We start from the raw sequence: 21,959 nt of genomic DNA on the forward strand, positions 1-21,959 counted from the left end.
AGGAAAAAAAGACCTTGCCTCGGTAGATAGATAGAGAGATAGATAGATAGATAGATAGATAGATAGATAGATAGATAGATAGATTGATAGATAGACTGATAGATTGATAGATAGATAGATAGATTTGCAGATACATTTTGATGCTCACACACCTCTCCCCCATTTACAAAATAATAATAAAAAATTATAAAAAACAAACAAAAGCATTATGATGGGCAGAGGTGGCGCACACCTTTGATCCCAGCTCTTAAAAGGCAGAGGAAGGCGGATCTCTGTGAGTTCAAGGCCGGCCTGGTCTACAGAGCAAGTTCCAGGATAGCCAGGGCTACACAGAAAAATCCTATCTTGAAAAAAACAGAAAAAAATTGAGTAATAATGTGAGATGACCCATAGATTTAAACATGCAGTCATATAACCCTGAGTGTATGTGACAGAATAAGGTAGTTTTGCTCCCCAGACAGGATGACATTTTGACTCAGCCTGGACTTCTCTATGAGCCTCCTTGCTAGCCAGGAGGATGCTGCAGCACCCTGTATTGCAGTGGCTCTCACCCTTCCTACTGCTGTACCCTTTAATACAGTTCCTCACATTGTAGTGACCCTAACCACAACATTACTTTTGTTGCTACTTCATAACTGTAATTTTGTTACTGTTATGAATCATAATTAAATATCTTATATGCTGGATATCTGATATATGACCCCTGTGAAAGGGTCATTTGACCCTCAAAAGGGTCTCGACTGACACGTTGAGAAACACTGCTCTATTGGGTCTAGAAGTGTCCTATCAGAGCCACCATGGCCAAGGATCTGCTAAAGGCCTCTCTTCTGACCTCAGATGTCTTTGATAGATGCCAAAGCTCCAAATAGAGGACATAACATAATAGATCCTGAGAACTTCCCCAAAGCTACTGACCTTGATGAAAACAACAATAAGAACAGCAAACTCTCATATAATTTTGCATATAATTTCATGACTTATTGCCTTTGGTTGCTGAGGGAGGGTCTACCTAAGCAGCCCAAGATAGCCTTGAACTATAATCCTGTGGTCTCAGCCATCTGAATACTGGGATTAGAGGTGTGCACCGCATTTACTACTTTAATTTCAAGGGTTTTTTGATTCTCTGAGCCACTGTTAGATCTTAGATAAAAACTTTAAAATTGTGCAACTATCATGCTTATAACAAATAACATTCATTCTCTTAGTCATACAGTAAGTGCCATAACCACTGGCCACTTACCTAAGGGACACCAGAGTTCTGCTCCTCATACCACAAACTGACTAGTGAGTTCTCTATCTTCTCTCACCTTGCTCAGAGACAGAACCCTATCTTTAGAATACAGGAGTGGCCACCATAGTATTGCCATGCTCTACAATAACAGTGCATCCACACATGTATAGTGTCAACCTCTCTCTCCCTTTCCCAGGAATTGGAGAGTACTATATCTCCCAGGGAAAGGGGGCCACCTTTGTGCAGAAGTGAATCATGGCAAATCAACTGGTCATTGGACCATGGGTACACATGGCTTGGCTGGCAATGGTTTCTCTGCTCAGCAAGAATTGGGAAATTGTCAAGCGGTGGTGGTGCACGCCTTTAAATCCCAGCACTAGGGAGGCAGAGCTAGGTAGATCTCTGTGAGTTTCGAGGCCAGCCTAGTCTACAGAGCGAGATCCAGGACAGGCACCAAAACTACACAGAGAAACCCTGTCTCAAAAAAAACTAAAAAAAAGATTTGGGAAATTATGTGAGAAGTTGTTGGCCCATTGTATTTGATATGGAAGTCTAAGCTAGACATAGCTGCTGCTGCTTCTGAAATGGATGGCTGTGGGCTAAGAGAATACCATCAGTTGAAGTCAACTCAGGCTACATACTCCTTGATCAGTACTTGGGTGCTGTGCGACTGCAGAAGACAGACATCTTACCTGTCTGAGAGCTGTCCTGAAATGAAGGAGCCCATCAGTACACCCACGAAAAACAGGGAGATGGTGAACGGGCCTTTCCAATCATCCTGACACACCAGGTCCCACTGTAGGAAGAGGAAAGGGATGCGTTACTCACTCCTTTTCTGAAAGTTAAGGCTTCTTGTTAAATGAATTGGCATCCCTGCATCCCTGAATGTCCTGAGTATACGAGCTCACTAACACAAGCAATGCAGAGAAAGCAGGTGGCCTCTCCCTCTCCCTCTTGTCTTTCCTAGTGCAGGCTCCCATGTCTTGCTTCGTTGTGAGGAGGGGAGAGGGGCAAGAAGTAGCACTCTACCCAGACAATGACCTCTGGTCAGCAAGGCCTGTTATGCTTACTACTAAGACTCCAGACAGAGCCGAAGGCTGTGGAAGAGACGAGGTACCATTGCTCAATGCACTTCAGGCCACTGGAGCTGAGGGAGTCTAAGAGGCAAAGCATCCAGCAGAAGACTGAGGCCAAAGGGCCTAGAGTGTTGTGTCTAGACCTGCTCCTTTAGCTCTGCCCCTCAGTCCTTGTGACATCCTAAGGTGGAATATCCGACGCCACACACCGACAGGACAAAGCCCAGTTATGCCTTGGAGCTACAGACTGGAGTCAGAAAACTTGGTTTTAACTGTGTGGTGGTTTGAATGAGAATGGCCCCCATAGGCTAATAGATTTGACTACTTGGTCACCAGAGAGTGACACTATTTGAAAGGATTAGGAGGCATGGCCTTGTTGGAGGAAGTGTGTCACAGGGGATGGGCTTTGAGGTTTTCAAAAGCCCATGCCAGGCCTACTGGCTGTCTTTTTCCTGTTGCCTGCCTACCTGGATACAGAACTCTCAGCTACTTCTCCAGCACCATGTCTGCCTGTGTGCCGCCATGCTCCTTGCCAATGATGACAGTGGACTAACTCTCTGACACTGTAAGGCAAACCCAATTAAATGCTTTCCTTTATTAGAGTTGCCATGGTCATGGTGTCTTCACAGCAATAGAACACTGAGTAAGACAAATTGCTACTCAAGTGTTAACTAGTTTTCCAACCTCACATGAAGCCCTGCCCGTCATACTGAACAGTGCCTCAATTTCCTTGTCTAGAAAACAGAGATTGGGGTAGGAAACAGGCTTCACTGTTAGATTTTCTAGCACTCAAAATGTGATTCCATCTATAGTTACCACAACCAGGCAATGAGGTGTGCAGGGAGAGGTGGAATACATGGGGAAAGAGTAAACTTAGACATGTAGCTGCCTCAGCCCAATATGGAGCTGGAGACTGGATGAAAGTCCAAACAGGGACTTTGGTGTTTCCCAGAAAGATATTGCTTGGTCAGAGACTATGTGCAGTTAGGAACCTCTGTAGACCTCACAAGTGCAGCCACCCTCATGGCAATCTAGGCCTCCCTCTCCTGGCAGCAGACTATTGCCTACCTTCCACAGAGCCTGCTGCCTCCCCAGCACTCAACAGAGACAGGAGATGTGTTGCCCTCACAAAGAATGCCTTCCAGGCTGCTGGCAGAGGACTAAACAACTGGGCCTCTCTGATGTCCTGGGCTCATGCAGTCACCTACACCTGACTGTGGAGGCACCCTACTGGCTGGATATAAAGAACCTCCATCACAGCCTCAGGCACACGACTAGCTCTTCACTTTGGAGTAACATGGACTTCTGGATGAGCTAAGTGAGGTGGTGATCCCCATACCAGGAGATAATTGTGGATATCTGATCCCCAAGTCAAAGAGGAAGTAGAGGCCAGCAGGAGTCAAGCATGCTCAGCATCAGGACCCAGATGCTCTTGCTCCTCCAGGCTCCACCTACCTTGATGGTGCCAATACCCAGATACAGGGTAGGTGGATAAATGTTCCTAGAGTGGCCACCATCCACACATGACTGTTAAAGCCATAACTAGGAGTGGTTGGGGTCACAAAGCTGAATTAATCAATGATGGCAGGCAGCTTCTAAGCTTCTGTGAAGCTGTGTGTCATAGACTACATTATGGCTACTGTCATTCCTTTTTTTTTTTTTTTAAAGATTTATTTATTTATTGTGTATACAGTGTTCTGCCTGCATGTATCCCCTGCATGCCAGAAGAGGGCACCAGATCTCATTACCGATGGTTGTGAGCCACCATGTGGTTGCTGGGAATTGAACTCAGGAAGAGCAGCCAGTGCTCTTAACCACTGAGCCATCTCTCCAGACCTATGCCATTCTTAAATATGATAAATGTATTACTTTTGCTAAAACAAAGATGAAGTGAAAGGTAAGTTGCTGGAAGCTGTTTATCCACGTGTCCATTGTGATGTTTGGGGACTAATACAGCCATGCTAGACAAGAAATCCACTCAGAGGGCTGAGATGAAGCTGGTTGGTAGAGTACTTGCCTAGCATACATGAAGCCCTGGCTTCAATCCTCAGCATGGCACAAATGATGTATGGTGGTTCATGTGTATAATCCTAGCTTTTGGGAAGAAGGATTAGAATGTCAATGTTCAAGGTCTCCTCAGATACATGTTAATATTAAGGTTAATCTGGGCTACATCAGATCATGTCTTTTATACAAAAAGGGAGGAAGATGTGGAGGAGGAAAGGGAAAAAAGGAAAAGATTCTAGACCTGAGTTCTAGAGCTGTGGACGTCAGTAAGTCCCCCAAACACATTGCAAGGCTGGACACGGTGTAAAAGCAGGTTAAACTGATCTCCAGGCCGGCATGGTAGCACCTTTCATGCTTTCACTCTACCTGCTGGACTTACCTTATCCTTAGTATGGGTAAGAGGCTAACTTAATGAAGTAACTATGCTGTCACCCACCACTGACAGTGTTGGGAGCAAAGTATGAAGGTCCTTGCACACACAGATCTCCAGAGAAACCAGGAATATTAGGCACACAGGATTATCTTTCCAATGAGAAAGACAAAAAAAATCTGTTCTTCCATCTAGAAAGCTAAGAATTGGGAGTGATTAACTGCCTGGTGATCTGTGTTATCTGTTGGGCCAGGCCATATCAAGCTCCTACAGCCAGGACTCGAGGTGGCTAGTAATCTAAATGACCATGATAGCCAGGGGCTCTCCCAAGCTCCCACAACCAGGACCTGAGATGGCTAATAGCCCAACTGACCTCAATGCTATCGCTATGATGAGAGCAGGCCAGACCCTTAGGCCTTTAAGCTAGTATAGATAGCCTATCTCTAGAACCCATCTTCTTTGAAGAAATGACATGTACTCTCTGAGTTGAGTTTCAATGTAATTACTCTTCTTTGTACACTGGTGATTGTATTACACCAGGAAACTTTTCCTCCAAACTATACTGGGCTTAAATATATTGGGAATAAACCATCTGTTATTAGACTCCCTGAAGTCTGGTCCAGGTTGACGATGTCAATCTGCTCAGGGTTTCATTCTTATTTTTTCTGCACGGTTTGCTTCCCTACCTAGACACCTGCAACGACCCCTATACAACAGTCCCTAACACCTCTCAGGGCCTGACTTACATTAATATTTGTTTCCTACTGGCTACAGGGAGCCTGTGAGTCAAGTCAGGAAAGACAAGAGGTCTCACAAGCACAGGGTGAGTCCCACCTATTCATTTAACTGTCAACCTTCATATCCAATGCAGTAGGCATTTGGACTTGGCCTGAATTCTTGTTGGAGAGGTGGGATGATGGACTCACAGTGTCAAGGCTAAGTACCCCTGCTTGATGAACTTACACATGAACCTAGTATTCCTGGACTCATCTGGCTACTCAGCTATCACTAAAGCACTTGAGACCAGACCATCAATGCCTGATAGGTAGATGGGCGGCACTGGCCCTGTGTCAGGCTTCATAGATGAAGAGCTGGAAGAGGGGACCCAAACTTGGAGAATCTAGAACAGCTGTGACCAGGGGTCCACACTTCTTTCTAGTCAGAAATGTACCTCTCTAGTAGTAATGGGCTCAAGGGTATTTTAACATAGTTGTCAAAACTTTTCTAACTGTCCACTTAGATAGACTCTTTATCTCTTTTGTCTCAATCACTGATGAGCTTTTTTCTAGAGGATCCCAAGCCCTCTTTTGGCCTCCACAGGCACTACATGCATGTGGTACTTCAAACACATGCATGCAAAATACTTATACACATATAAATAAATCTTTAAAAAAAACTATTGAGCTTTTTAAAAGAGGGTGAGTCATATATTTTATTTATTTAGTGCATATGTAGTATATATGTATGCATGTGTATATAGGCATGTATGCTTACATACATGGAGACTAGAGGAGTATGTTGGGTGTCCTGCTTTATTCCTTTGAGATGGGGTCCCCCCACCCTCTCTTTTGAGACAGGGCTTCTTCGCTGTGGTCTCCAACTCAGAGATCGCTCTGCCTCTGCCCCCTGGAGTGCTTATATTAAAGGTGTGCCCCACCACACCCAGTTTTCTATTTCTCTTTTTAAAAAAGATTTAAAAATTTTTGTGTATGACTTTTTAAATTTATGTGTTTATGTGTGTGCTCACCTGTGCACACCAGAAGAAGGTGTTTGATCCTCTGGAGCTAGAGTAACAGGTGGTTGTGAATTGCCCATGGGTGCTAGAAACTGAACTCAGGTCCTCTGGATGAGCACAAAGTGCTCCTTACCATTTAGACATCTCCTTCCTTCCTTCCTCCCCTCCTCTTTTTCTTTTTTCAATGTGGAATTCAGTATCAGGTCTTTTCGTTTGTGTAGCAAGCACACTTACCCAGAGTCATCTCTCAGCCCAAAGCAGCACATCTCTTGACCTCATATGTAATGAGCATTCCTTTCAACTATGGGAAGAAGTGGGGAGGGGGGGGGCAGAGAGAGATAGGAGAGAGGATACAGTCTTCTGGGACTAAATGTTCTTAGAGCCATGAGCTAGCTTAAGGAGAAGATAGGATCTGTGCCCAAGAGGCCAACGTCTCCCCTGAGGTGTACCTAGTGTGTCCGCATCAGTGCTCCAGCACACTAGCAGGTATCACTTCCTGCTGAAGGCCATTATTCCTAAAACATTCTGTTCTGCTTTCTGCTACAATTAATGGTGAATCCTAGCTGTGAGAGTCTGTAGGCCCAACAACCAGAAATCTGAGGCAGGAAGATCATTTGTGGTCAGCTTAGGCAACTTAACAAGGCTCAATTTCACAAAATAAAATTGAAAAAACATTAGTAGTGGATCACTGCCTCAGGGCTCTCAGGAAAAGAGAAGTAGTTGTTTGCTCTAACAACCTCTATCATGCCCACAGTGCCCTGAACTAAATAATACATGGGTGAGTGGGTCAATGGACAACAGGGCCACCACCCTTCCACATCATCATTTCCTTTAAGGTGTTGGGCCTATGTGCTCAAAGTCCAGATGAACGCCACACTTCAATCTTTAGAATACATTCTTGTCTTTCTTCTATGACCCCTGACTTGTGTCACTACCCAAACTCTGACGCAGGGTGCTGGTCCTGAGCGAGAGAGGGGCTCGGTTTGACTGATCCCGCCTGCTGTGTCTACTGTGGCTACGCATGCACAAGGGGTCAGGGCCAGCAGATGGCTACTTTGGTTTGCCATGTGGCTACAAAGGCAATGATGAGGGTCTGTGAATCTCTGGGGTGGGCAGGGTGGGGTAGGGGGTAGCACAGGCAGGCAGTGAGGTCCTGGCTCCAGGTGTCTCTGGCCTCTATATTTCAGACTCATGCCAGCCCCACCGCCTAGGGTGTCGGGAACTTCCATCCAGTGGGTTGTGGGTAACAGTGGGAAAAACTCCCATTTTCCAAGAGGATCTAGGCAAGACTGATGGAGAAGCTAGTCTGGAACAACAGGGAGTGAGCTGGAGTCCTGTCAATGTCTTGGCAAGAGACTTATGGGAAGCAGAGACAGGTACGGTGTAGGACAATGCAGAGCCATGCCAGACTTCAGCTGCAGAAGTCCTAACTCATAGGCACCAGAAAGCTATATAGAAAATTCTCTGCCTGCAGGCTCGGCTGAGTGTCCGTGAAACCACAGAGCAGGTGGCCCAGCAACCTAAGAAATCACCCAGGTTCTCAGAGGAAGGGGTAGTCCTGGATCAGAAGCACAGCACCGTGGGTAGGAGTTTCCAGGTGTCCCAGAGATGAACAAGAAGCAAGAAGAGGCACCAGCCTACAAGCCATGTAGCTCACCAAGCTTTCCTGGAACATGGGCTCACAAAGCTCTCTGGCCTTATAGAAAGGGTCTCTTGCTTTTGGCCAACCCCACTTCCTGGTTTTAGACACACCCAGAGCCAAGCTGCAGTTAGTGGGGTGAGAATCACATTTCCCTTAAAACATTCCAGCCCATCTTGTGGTTCCTCAAGTTTCTCTTTTGTCTATCTGTTAGTTCTTAAGCCTTCTAGAAAGATTCATAATTTATTCACTAACCATTTCAATAAAAAAGTTTCAATAAAAAAATCTCCCTTGTCCAGCATCCTGTCAAGATTCAGGGAGACACAGAAACCTAATAATCTACTGCAAAGTTTAGTACTTGATTTATGTAATTTAACTCGAAAGGGGAAAAAGAAGAAGAAAAAAGAAGACAAGAAGAATTCAATACCAGTGTACTTAAAAGACCTCTACCTTGGATTCGGGGTAGAGGGCAGACTTAGAGACATTTAGCAGACAGGGGGCTGACTAGGTGCACTGGTCAGCTGCCAGGTTTGGGTTGAAAGAAAACAGGCCTTGGAAAAAGTCATCAGAATGTTAATGCAGCAGCTTTCAACAGTGGCTGCTCATCTGAGAGGACAAGCCTTGAACTTCAAGTCAGGCATTCCAGGATCCCCAAACAAAGGGGTTAAGTAAAGTATTAAACTCCCTCCTGCAAAGACTGCTGACCTGTAAGTAGGTGAAAGGGCATATAGCTCTTATGAAACTGCTGAGACAGTTCAATAACATCCAGATCCATTGAAAAAAAAAAAAAGACAGGCTGACATTGGCAGCAGTGGTAGGTCAAAAGGATCTGGACTTTTGCTGCTCAGCCGTCCTCTGGGGAGCTCCCCAATACCGCCTCCACCCTAGGCAGCAAGCAAGACGATGGTGAGTAGGGGAAAGGGCTTAGAGCAAGCCGGGTCCCCCTAAGGGCAGGGTAAAAATTCGAGAGAGGGCAGCAAGCTGCTCCAGAGTTCAACTGCCCCTTCTCTGGGCAGCCACAAACCGGTCCGAGGAACTGGTGTGGCGAGCTCACTGCCGCTGCTGTCAGGGCCCCCACTGGCTTCCAAGCACTCGTGAGTCTGGAGATCAGGATGTGGGAAGGAAAGTCTCTCCGCTGTGGACTCAGATCAAAAGCACTAACAACTTAGTCAGTACTGGATTTTGTTGTGTTTGTTTTTGTTTTTCCTCTGTGTACCTTGGATGTCCTGGAACTCACTATGCAGACCAGGCTGGCCTTGGACTCAGAGATGTGCCTACCTCTGCCCCCAGAGTACTGGGATTAAAGGCGTGTGCCACCGCCGCCCAGCATCAGTAGCGATGCCTGGCCCTGGCATGATGTCACTGGGTTAAAAATCCCCAATGGAGCTCAGGTTTCATTCTTACTACTTACTTATGTAGTAGGTTGGCCCAGGTTTTGGAGACATTAAACTTCAAACATCCAAAGAAAACAGTCAGTGATTCTTAGGGGGATGCTCTCAGACCCTTTGAATCAACACACCTGAGAGCCCCTGTAAAGAGGGAAGCTCAGTCTCTGCCTCCAGGGGGCTTAATACCACACAAGGACGCTTAGCCTCTTCCTATTGTTCCTTTCTATACATCCTCCTGTAACCATTTCTTGCTCTTGGATCTGGACCTAATGGCTAGGTGCACCAAGAAGCTTTCTCCATGAGGAAGCCTAACTGGTCAGTCCCTATCCCTGACATTCAGTGACCCTGTTGCCCAAGGGTACCACATAAGGCCCTTTCATTCTTCTGCATACTCAGTACTGCGGGGAGTCCTAGAAACTACAATTGGTGCCTAAGCCCCAAAACACTTCCACATGCCCCATTAAGCAGCATGTCACATCTCCAGCTGAGAGACTGCAAGGGCTCAGACAAAGAATAAACAGTAAGGAGATGAGGATTTAGGTTTCCATCACTCTCTACATGAAGGTTATGTGCCATAATTAAACCTCACCAGTGATCTTGTCTCAGAATACTGTGGAAAAGACTCCATATAAAGTCACCCCGATAGATCTTCAGACCCAGGGGTCCTTGAGAAGTAACAATCCATCGAGGGTAAATGGAAAACAATTTCTCATGGGGCAGGACAAGACTTCATTTGGGGTGAGGACAGGTGAAGGAGGAAAGAGTAACTAGAGAAATGGAAGAGCGTTTGGGACACGTGTTTCCTTAACTTAGAAAAGTTCTGCAAAGGGTATTTCCTTTCTGAACATAAATGCTAAGACAGTGGCACTTCTCTGGACCAAGCCCTAACTCCGCTCCTCTGGATCACATCACTAGACAAAGTCGCATCACTCAGGGTCTCAGGGCATCTCCTAGGGGCAGGGTCTTCTGGACTCCATCTTCAATGTGGCTCTAAGGACGATGGCCAGCCTGACACTTGAACTCTGAGGGACATACTGTGGCTAGAAGTCATCTCATACATTTATGTTTTATGGAGAGTCCTGCCTGAAGGATGCCCATCACCAGGGAGCCTGTGCGTTGGAGGAAGGACTACAACCGTCACCCGCGGTTGTCACCAGACACTGACAGGGGCCTGCCACCTACCTCGGTCACGATGGTGGCCAGGAAGACATCCTTGCTGTACTCCCAGCCATCCAGGCAGTTTTCCTGCTCCAGCTGCTCCAGGTCCACGTCCACTCCAGGCTCCAGCCCCAGGGCAGAGAAGTTGGCGATGGCGGCCAGTCGGTAGCGGCGGCATTTCTGGGGCACCTGTCGCCCGTCCTTCGTCTCCAACGGGATACTGTGGTTGCGCCACGCGCTGCTCAGGTTCACGGTGTCAGGCACAAGGCAACGGTGCTCCGGGGTCCCCGCCAGGAACACGACTGACATACCATTGAAGCCATTGGGGATGATGCTGGCGCTGAGGAGGAAGAAGATGAGGCGCTGGAAGGGTCCCCACTCGCCCAGGAAGGCGGTCACCTCGTCGTAGTCCCGCATGCTGTCCTCAGCTGCCCACAGCGCCCGGCCGGGGATCTGGGGACACCGCGGCGCAGGAGACTGGGCGCTGCGGGCGTCTGCGGGTGAGCAAGGAGCAGGCTCGTGAGTTTCCACCACAGCCTCCGACTCGGCCACTGCCAACCTTACATAGGGCCTGAGGCCGGGGCGGGCTCTGGGCCTGGGCCTGGGCCGCAAGGCCCGCCCCGCCGTCCCGGCTCTGAGGCCCGGCGCGGCGGGGGCGGGGGCGGGGCAGGGGACTGAGTGACGCGCGGTGGGCGCGGGCCGCGCGTGCGCCGGAGGCGGAGCCGAGCAAGGACTCAGAACGGGCTGGGCCGTGCGGAAGGCGGGGCTGAGCCTGGCTTCAGAACTGGGAGGGCGGGGAGAGGGTGTGGCCTAATCTGATCACGCCCCTTTTGCCGGTCCCCGTGGGACCCGGGTGGGGTGGTCTCTTCTAGTTCCGCCCAGACATATGCCTACAGGTCTCGGGGCGGGGCGTCTGTGGACCACGCCCCGAGCAGGTCCGCTCTAGGGGCCGGGATTGGGTCTTTTCAAGTCACGCCCCAGAGTAGATTCCCAGGGTTACTTTGGGGAAGGGGTGACTCTCAAGGCCCTTTGTCCTAGGCCAACCTGGGCATTCACTGGAGAGAGGCTCAGAATTTAAGGGTGAACCTTTTGTTGTGGGTCAGAAGGTGCTGTGACCATCTGAGAGTCTCATTGACAGCAACCTTCCATGCAGTTTTTCCTGAAAAGAGTGGCATCTTTCGGGGCTACAGGGATAGCTCAGTGTTTAAGAGCCTAGGTTGCAACGAGCGTGATGGCACACACCTTTAATTCCAGCACTTGGGAGGCAGAGGCAGGCAGATCTCTGAGTTTGAGGCCAGCCTGCTCTACAGAGTGAGTTCCAGGATAGCCAGGGCTACACAGAGAAACCTTGTCTGGGGTGGGGTTGTGGGTGGGGGGAGAAAGCCCAGATTGCTTTTCCAGACGACCTGGGCTCTCTTCCCAACACGCCTAAAGCGGCTCACATGGGCAACAAGCATGTACTTGGTGCATAGACAAGACAAACTTTCAGGCAAATCACTCATAAACATAAAATAAAAAAAAAATAGTAGTATGTATATTAAAAAGGAAAGGATTTTGAGACTGGTCATGAGAAAGGAGGCAATGAATTTTAATTCCCAGACTCCCACTCTATGCTTTTACATTCTTAGATCATTTTGTTGCTTTCAATTGATTTAAGAAATAGTAAAAATTTGTCTTCAGGATTAAGGATCTTAGTTTAGGACTGAACTCTCAGGTTTGTAATTTTTTCAGTTAACTCAGGAGCCAATTAGTTAAAACAAAAACAAAACAAACAGTAACAATGACAAAAAAAACAAAACAAAACAACCTCAACAACTGTCGGGGTTCAGTGGGAGCCGCCTTTCCGGGCCAGCCAGTGCTGCATAGTGAAACTCTTATCTCAAAGGAACAAAAACCCTTACCATGAAAACTAATATTTTGTCCAAGTAATATAGTCTAATAATTAAAAAAAAAAGGTAGGGCATAAAAACAGCAACTGTGTGATTCTAAAGCAACATTGCCTAATAAAATTAGAAGGTACATTTTCAATTTTATATATATATATATATATATATATACACACATATATATATATGAGATAGGTCTTGCTATATGGCCCTGGCTTGATCAGCAACTTTGACCTCAAGTGTTCTACCCTCCTCATCAGTAGCAGGGACATCAGGTTTTGCACAGCAGTGTACATAATCATTCAAAGTGTTTTGGTAGCTGTTGTATTAGTAACGTTTCTTGTTGCAGAGATGAGAGCATCTTAGGGGAGAAAGGTTTGTTTGGACTCCCGGTTGGGGTGTCAGTCACTCTGGGAAGGCATGATGGGAGAAAGGTTTGTTTGGACTCCTGGTTGGGGTGTCAGTCACTCTGGGAAGGCTTGGTGGGAGAAAGGTTTGTTTGGACTCCCTGTTGGGGTAGTCAGTCACTCTGGGAAGGCTTGGTGGCAGGAGGATGAGGCTGTTTGTCATCTGTCCTCAGCCAGGAAGCCAGGAGTGATAACTACTGGTACTCAGCTTGCCTTCTCCTTTTCATTTAGTCCTGGACCCCAGACCATGGAACTGATGCTGCCCACTGTTAAGGTTAGTCTTCCCATTTCAACTAACCCAATATAGAAACTCCCTCACAGAGATGCCTAGTGCTTCTCTCTAAGATGACTCTAGATGCCTTAAGGCTGACAACATTGACCATCACAATTAAAATTAACCATATGAATAGAATTTCCAGATTCAGTAAATGAAAAGTATACCTGGTTAAACTGAAACTTTAGATAAAGAAGAAAGAATTTTAATTATAATTATGTCCCCTGCAGGGATATGTGAAATTGAGTTGTAATCGGGTGTCCTGGGTTCTACCTGGCAGTGCTGCATATTAAAAGCTTTTAGAGCTGGGGTGTGGCTCAGTGGGAGAGTGCTTGCCAGGCATGTGCCAGGGCCTGAGTTTGATCCCACCACTGTAAGAAAAACTTTTCTTTAAAAAGTATGAAATAAATTGTAATAATATATTTAACCCCGTATATCTAGAATGTTATCATTTCATCACAAAATTAATATGGAAATTATAAATGCATTTGATTCTTATTAAAAATCATTAATCCCATCTCATATACTAAGTCTGAGTTCAACGTGTACTTAAGGCCCATTTCAATTGAATTTGGTGAGGCACACCTTTAAATTCTTAGCAGCTACATCTAGTTAGTGGCTACCTTTTTGGGTTGTACTATTTTACAACCTTTAAGAATTTTGGCTGCTGCCGGGCGGTGGTGGCGCACGCCTTTAATCCCAGCACTCGGGAGGCAGAGGCAGGCGGATCTCTGTGAGTTCGAGGCCAGCCTGGGCTACCAAGTGAGTTCCAGGAAAGGCGCAAAGCTATACAGAGAAACCCTGTCTCGAAAAACCAAAAAAAAAAAAAAAAAAAAAAAAAAAAAAAGAATTTTGGCTGCTATTAATAATTTAAAAATTACAAGAAATGCCTATTTTGTGAAAATGTCTTTTAAAGTTTTTGTGTTCTCTCATGTTTTTATTTTATTTATTTGTTTTTGTGGTCCTGTGCATGCTTATCTGTTTTAAAGTGAAACAATACAATCATGATGGTATTTAATACAGGCTAAACTGAAAACAAAAATACAGAAGGGAATTTAGCATTGCTACCAGTTCTTAGACAAAGACATAAATGTAAATGTCTTAGGGTTTCTATTGCTGTGAAGAGAGACATGACCTCGGCAACTCTTACAAAGGAAAACATTTAGTTGGGCCTGGCTTATAGTTTCAGAGGTTTTGTTCATTATTGTCATGGTGAGTAGCATGGCATCATGGAGGCAGACATGGTGCTGGAGAAGGAGTTGAGAGTTCTTGCTGCAAGCCACAGGAAAATGTAATGGAATTCAGCTACTGTCACAAAAGCTACAACTTGGAAAGGACTTTTCCGAAGGTCAAGCCATGGCTTAAGAAGTCTTGGTGATATTTTAGCTTTTGTATATAGATTAATCGATTCCTGCAATGATTTTCTTGTATGCTATGTATGCTTCCAAGAACTCCTAACAGTGTATTTTATCTGAATAAAGCATGCAAGGCCAAACGATCCTGAATTAAGGCAAATTAAACTCAGACCCTCCTTTCTTATAGAGCCTTAGTGGTATTTATACTAACATTATAGACTCCTAACATTTACCTAACCACCTCTAGGAATGTAGTTTTAGCACACAAATTCCCTTTTTCTGCCGGGTGGTGGTGGCGCACACCTTTAATCCCAGCACTTGGGAGGCAGAGGCAGGCAGATCTCTGTGAGTTCGAGGCCAGCCTGGTCTACAGAGTGAGTTCCAGGAAAGGCACAAAGCTACACAGGGAACCCTGTCTCGAAAAACCAAAGAAAGAAAACAAAGTCCCTTTTTCTGATATCTTAACTGATTTTAGCTCTTAGTTGACCTCCTCCTTTACCACTCCCCTTTTCGGTTGTAAAAGAAAGCTGGGTGCTGACTGCCTGAGGAAAACTCGTGTCTGCCTTCATGACCCTGTCAGGATTCAAGCCTCGTGACCTGGCTTTAGCTAGAGCACTGCTATTGCATGGGTATATAACTGTAAACCTCAGAGACTGAGGAGGATTTTGAATGGAGAACTAGATGGAGAACTAGAAGAATGAGATGGAAGACGAGGAAGAGTCAGATGGGGAAGAATGAGATGAGAAAGACCAAGATGGGGCAGAGCTAAGATGAGAGAATTAAGATAGAACTTAGAGGGGACAGCAGATAAATGTAGAGAGAAATCAGGCAAGAAAGGAGCTAGGCATGAGAACAGAACTGAAGCTGTGTAGAGAGAATTTTATCCTGGAGGAATAAAGTAGACGGACTAAGAACTCAGGGTACTTAGAGTCATTTCCTGCAGATTATTCCCCCTGTTCATACCTTCTCTTCTGGGCCCCTGGGAAGAAGATTATTAAGTCAGGACCATAATAATTTTCGAGGAAGTTCTACATCTTGATCCACAGGCAACAGGAAGGAATCTGAGTGTCACACTGAGTGTAGCTTGAGAATATAAGACCTCAAAGCCCATGTCCACAGTGACACACTTCCTCCAACAAGGCCACACCTCCTAATAGTGCCACTCTCTATGGGCCAAGCATTCAAACACATGAGCCTATGTGGGCCATACCTATTCAAACCACTACAATAAACATTTACATAGCACATAGATTTTTAAAATAAAACCACACTGAGCCAGGTGTTGTAGCACATCTGTAAGTCTAGCATTTGAGACAGAGGCAAGAGGATCAGAAATATGAAGCCATCCTGGACCAAACAGTGAGGTCCTTTAGAAACCATGGTAAAGATGTTACCACAAGCATTGGTCATTCTTTGCATCTGACTGTTCAGTCTCCTTCCTTTCTGAATCTCCATGGCTCTGCTTTGAAAAGAGAATTTGCTTCTTGCTAACATCTTAAGTGGTCCTTATTTGAAATTACCAAGAGAGAAAGCAGTTTCTTGTTTCCTAAAATATTATTAAACATTTCAAAATAATTGAAAACCTCTGTGAAAAGAATGTTGACTCCTGTCCAGAAAAAACAAGGGAAACGTAAGTCTTGTTTTACCACAGAGAAATGCTAGTTTATACTAGAATAGAAAATGCTGCGTTTTGCAAGATGGCTCTGTGGGTAAAGTGCTTGCTGCCAAACCCAATGACCTGAGTTTGATCCTTGGTGTATTAGTCGGGGTTCTCTAGAGTCACTGAACTTATGGAACAAATCTCCTCCCCCCCCCCATGTATGTATATATGTATGTATGTAAGTATGTATGTATATATAAAGGGAATGCATTAGAATGACTTATAGGCTATAGTCCAACAATGACTAGCTGTGAATATGGAGTCCAAGAATCTAGTAGCTGCTCAGTCCCACGAGGCTGGGTGTCTCAGCTGGTCTTCTGTATTTGCTGGAATCCCAGAGAAGTCGGCTCCAATGGATGTGCTGGCAAGGCGAGGGCAAGCAGGTGAAGAACAAACACACCCCATTCCTTCTTCCATTGTCTTTATATGGGCCTCCAGCAGAAGACTGGGATTAGAAGATGTGTCTTCCCACCTCAAGATCCAGATCAAAAGCCTGTGTCTTCCTGCCTCAAGATCCAGACCACAGGTATGCCCTCCATTTCTGGATGGTAGTTCATTCCAGATATAGTCAAGTTGACAACCAAGAATAGCCATCACACCTGGGATTCACATGGTAGAAGAAAAGAATTGACTCTGGCAAGTTTTTCTCTGCTCTCCACATGTGCGTAGTGTCAGTGTCATGTACACACACACACACACACACACACACACACACACACACACACACACTAAAATGTAATTTAAAAAAATTAAAATTCAGGTGGAAAGCAACTAATGAAGATATCAGTGTCAATCTCTGCCTACTACACATGTATACATGTGCAAGTGCATGCATATATACATGCAAACTGTTAATATTCTGACCCGTCCCTTGAAATCCCACCCCTTGGCGCCACCCTCTGTCCTGACGTAAAGGAAAAACCCCTCCCCTTCCTCTCTCTCTCCGTCCCAGGAGGTGTGCACACCTCGGCTTTCTCTCTCTTCTATTTCTTCCTTCTCCCCCTCTTTCCTATTTTTCTCTTCATCTCTCTGTTATAATAAACTCTCCACGGGGATGCGGCGCCTGGGTGTGAATGACTTCCTGATGAACCCCCCACCCCTGCTGCTTCTGCCCAGCATGTTTTCCCTCTTGAATGGGCCCTGGTCCAGCCAGCCTTGGGTCCCCCGCGTACATAATTCATAACACACACACACACACACACACACACACACACACACACACACACACACACACACTAAGCTCTTATATTAAATGGATTCAAACAGGAGCAGATATGATAGCGGGCCTCCTGGATGCAGCCAATGGTCCCTGCCTCCTCGTATTGCTAGCCAAGGAGGGGTCTTCCCTCTTGTGTCGTATTGGTGTCTTAACTAATGGCAAAAGGCCGTAATGATGGAACTGACAGGGGCTCCTTTGAAACTGTCCTTCCATCTCTTTGTCTTATGGATTCTATTTTGACCCTCCAACCTGCTCTTTCCTTCCCAACTGTCTTAATTAGTGTTTTGTTACTGTGAAGAGACACCATGACCATGGCAACTCTATTTTTTTTTTTTTTGAGGTTGTAATGTGAGGAAACATTTTTTTCCCTGAAATTCTTTTTATTGCTATATCGTTGTTGGTATCACATGTGGAACTTGGAGGCAAAGGAGAATTACTCACGAATGTATTTGTAAGTTGAGCAACACTACAAAGACTTATCCACAAGGCAAAGATTTTTTTGGAAAACTCCACCTTCAGATCTTCACTGAGGTTGGAAAAAAAAACCACACTGAGCTGACTGGCTCACACACACACACACACACACACACACACATGTTGTAGAATATTATTTTAAGGTGTGTTACTTTTGTTTATGTTGCATTTGTTTAACTCTGTGAAGCTGTGTTACTGTGCCTGTTTAAAACACCTGATGGTCTAATAAAGAACTGAATGGCCAATAGTGAGGCAGGAGAAAGGATAGGTGAGGTTGGCAGCCAGGGAGGATAATTAGCAGGAGAAATCTGGGAGAAAGAAAAAGAAGTAGCCAGAGAAGGAAGAGGACATCAGGGGCCAGCCACCCAGCCACCCATTCATTCTCTGGACACTCACATTTTAGTTGTCATTTGGGAGGCATACAATACACTGGTGAGAATAAATAGACATTTCACACAATGGCTAGTGCCAAGAATGAACAGGAGAGAATGCTGATGTTGGAAGCACCTGGTGGTGGCTACTTTAGAGTGAATGGTGAGAGAACACTGTTCTAGAAGGTGATATCTGAGCTCAGCAGCAAGAAAGAAAAGGAGCAGCCTCCATAAAGACTGTGGAAGGAATGTCACAGTTATGTCCAGATCGAGGCAACCCCCAAAAGACCACCACAGAGACCAAATCCCATCTGTAAAAGCAAAGAGCCTTTATTTCAAGCTCGGAGCTTGGACTCTGTGTCCGATGCAGAGCCTGAGCCTGGGCAGGGTGGTTTTTTTTTTTTTTTTTTTTTTTAATCATAACAGAGGTTTGGGTGAGGGGATTTCCAGGGCTCAGGACCCTGATTGGCTGACCTTTGTCTAGAGGTATGGGGAACATTTGGAATATCAGGTATTTCCCCTTAGATGCAGGCCCTCCCTGGGAGAGGTCAGCTCATGGCTTCTCCTGGATCCAGGTGTTGTCTGCCAGTAAGCCTGTTACAGAAGCTGTGTCTGGGCCTTTAAGCCTGTCATGGCAGCTGTGTGGTCAAGCTGCACCTCCCCCCCCCCCCCCCCCCCGCCCCGCCCCCAGTTACCAACCAGAACAGCATGTGAATTGACTGTAAGGCAGAAGATGTGTCTGGAATGTGTGAGTCACAAAGGGGAGGTGTGACAGGAACACAGCAATCAAAGTAAGCAGGCACAGGACACAGGTCACACATGAGGGCAGGAGATGAAACCCACCTAAGAGCACCTGTAGACATTCCCAAGGGGTGTGGGGGGGAGTGGGGGGTTATGTGGTGCAAGGGAAAATCTCTCCTTGAGGGCTTGCTCTTCCTGGCCTTGGCCAGCATTCCAGCTTTCTTGGGTCCCGAACAATGATGCCCCAATGTCAACAGGAAGTAGATATAGAAGATTACGTCATCCCTCACCATTTATTATCAGAAAAAAGTCTGGATGTTAAGTCTCAAACCTGGGGACCAATGGCTGAGGTGCCTATTTAACATATCAAAGCAGACCTGGCTGCCAGTTTGCCCAGCATCCCTCAGTCCCTACCTGTTACAAGGCATGGTTGGTGTACCCCACCTCTACCCTAAACTTCACCAGCCTGGGGCCTGGGCTGCCCTTCCCCCAGGGGCTCTTCCATGTATAATCAGCCATTTTGGTTACCTGCCCTTTTTGTACCTTTGGCCTCCTGGCTGCAGCACCTGGTTCCTCTCTCTTCCCTCTTTCTTCCCCTCCCGCCTCTCTTCACATGGTTCAGGGTCATGTGCACTCTGGACTCTCCCAGATGTTCCTGCCTCTGGCTATGCTCTCCCTTTTATCTACAATAAACCTTCTTCTCCACCATACATAGGAGCAGTCATGTCCTTCCTTTTATTTCTTTTTTTTCAATCAGGGCCAAGGGTTTTAAGGGTATTCTTCAAATTCAGAGTTGGTCAGTTTGAACAAAGAAAGAAAGGCTGCTATTTTGGAAGTTCGCCATCTTTATTGCCGTCTGCCTATCAGGAAATCTGCCTAACCACTAGTCCCTCAGCTCTATTGGACATGGGCACAAGAGCTGAGGATGACTCCTAGATTTTCAGTCTAAGCAACTTGGTGGCAATTGGTATCAGTTTCTGAAAAGGGGAACCGATATGACAGAGGTTTGGGGAAAAGTTTTCAAATTTAATTTATCATTATTTTGTGTTGGGCTTTTGGAAGATTGTGACAATTCACTCGGTGAGACTTAGCATTATAGTCCGTACAAACTCTACAGCTTGGTGACGGGGATTCAGAGCTGTGCCTGTCCTCTGTGAAATGCTTTTCAGTTTGCAAAAACAGAAACTGCATGCATTAAACTAATTTTCCACTCTCTACCAAGGAATTTGTCCCTCGGTGACTGGTTTGTTACCACTGTGTTCTTAACGTTCATCTGAGGTGTAGCATGTGCCAGAATTCCCTGTCCTTTAAGGCTGGGTGATTTTTCATGAGATATGTATCTACCTTTGGCTTATGATTTCGCTCATCAACAGACACTGGTAATTGTGTAAGTCTGTGAACACACATGTAAGAAATCCATCTGAGTACTTGCTCTGAATTCTCTTTTTCCCCTTCCATTTTCCTGTATGTGTGTGCATGCATGTTTTACACATGTGGGCTTGCACAAGGTTGATGTCAGGATGAGCCTCTACTGCTCCTCCGCCTTCTTCACTGAGGAAGGGTCTCTCAAGCACAGAGCTCACCCATTAGTTGTTCTTGCTGGCCAGCTTTTTCTGGAGGTCCCCTGTGTGGTGATTTGGATGAGAAAGGCCCCCATAAACTTCTATGTTTGGATTCTTGGTTCCCCAGTTAGTGGAACTATTTCAGAAGGATTAGGAGGTGTGGCCTTGTTGGAGGAGGTGTGTCACTGTGGGTGAACTTTCAGGTTTCAAAAACTGGCACCAGGCTCAGTCTCTCTCTCTGTCTCTCTGTCTCTCTCTGTCTCTGTCTGTCTGTCTGTCTCTCTGCCAGCTGCCTACAGATGAGGATATAAAGCTTTCAGCTACCGTCCTGGTGCTGTCCCTGTTTGCTTCCCATCATGATGATCATGGACTAAGCCTCTAAAACTATAAGCAAGCCCCCAATTAAATGCTTCCTTTTATAACAGCAGTTCTCAACCTGTGGATTTCCAAAAATATTTACATTATGATTGTAAAAAGTAGCAAAATTATAGTTATGAAGAAGCAACAAAAATGATTTTATGATTGAGGGTCACCACAACATGAGAAACTGTATTAAAAGGTCGCAGCATTCGGAAGGTTGAGAACCACTGCTTTAGAAGTTGCCTTGGTCATGGTGCCTCTCTGCACAGCAGTAGGGCAGTAATTAAGACAGCCTGCCTCTGCCCTCTGAGGCTCGAATTAGGGGTGCTATATCGTCCACCTGGCATTACACAGGTTCTGGAAATGTAACTCTGGTCCTTTTTCTTGAGCAGCAAGCACTTTGACCACTGAGCTATCCCACCCCCACCTCACCCCCCATATGCACACACTTCTGGCTCTTCAGTCTTTTGGACATATGTCTGGAATTGCTGGGTCATGTGATAATGTCATAGGTTTTTGTTTATTTGTTTTTGAAACAGGGTTTCTCATGTAGCCCTAGCTGTCTTGAAACTTGATCTCTAGACCAGGCTGGTCTTGAACTCAGAAATTCTCCTGCCTCTGCCTACCAAGTGTTGGGATCAAAGATGTGTGTCACCACTGCCTGCTTTTTTTTTTCTGGTGGTTCTGAGTATCAAACCTAAAGCCTTGTGTATGCTAGGAAAGCACTCCACCACTCAGCTACATCCCCAGTCCTCCTCCTCCTCCTCCTCCTCCTCCTCCTCCTCCTTCTTCTTCTCTCTCTCTCTCTCTCTCTCTCTCTCTGTATTTGTCGGGGGTAGCTGTAGTTTTGACATTGTCATGAGCAACTGCGAAGGTTCCGATTCCTCACACCCGTATCAACAGAGTTATTTTCTGGTGTTTGCTTGTCTAAGATTTATTTTTATTATTTTTAAATGTTTTTACTATTTTTTAATCATGTATATTTGTGTCTGTGTGTGGATATGTGCACATGGGCTCAGGTGTCCTAGGAGGCCAGAGGTACCAGA

The 21,959-nt window shown here is 45.9% G+C and overlaps 1 protein-coding gene across 3 annotated transcripts in view; it reads right to left on the minus strand.

Annotated features, from left to right (window-relative positions):
* The window catches only part of LOC102907646 (organic cation/carnitine transporter 2), a 30,406-nt gene extending 19,151 nt beyond the window's left edge, over window positions 1–11,255 (minus strand). For all 3 annotated transcript variants that reach the window (XM_076578373.1, XM_042283994.2, XM_076578372.1), the window contains exons 1-2: window positions 10,629–11,255; window positions 1,924–2,027 (exon numbers count right to left, since the gene is read on the minus strand). Coding sequence is in view for 1 of the 3 variants with exons in the window: in XM_042283994.2 (XP_042139928.2) it covers window positions 1,924–2,027; window positions 10,629–11,021 (497 nt within the window). In the remaining 2 variants the exon portion in view is untranslated. The remainder of the gene's footprint in view (window positions 1–1,923; window positions 2,028–10,628) is intronic.
* Between the last annotated feature and the right edge of the window lie 10,704 nt (window positions 11,256–21,959).

This window comes from Peromyscus maniculatus, chromosome 8 (assembly GCF_049852395.1).
Source record: "Peromyscus maniculatus bairdii isolate BWxNUB_F1_BW_parent chromosome 8, HU_Pman_BW_mat_3.1, whole genome shotgun sequence".
Classification (NCBI taxonomy): Eukaryota; Metazoa; Chordata; class Mammalia; order Rodentia; family Cricetidae; genus Peromyscus; species Peromyscus maniculatus.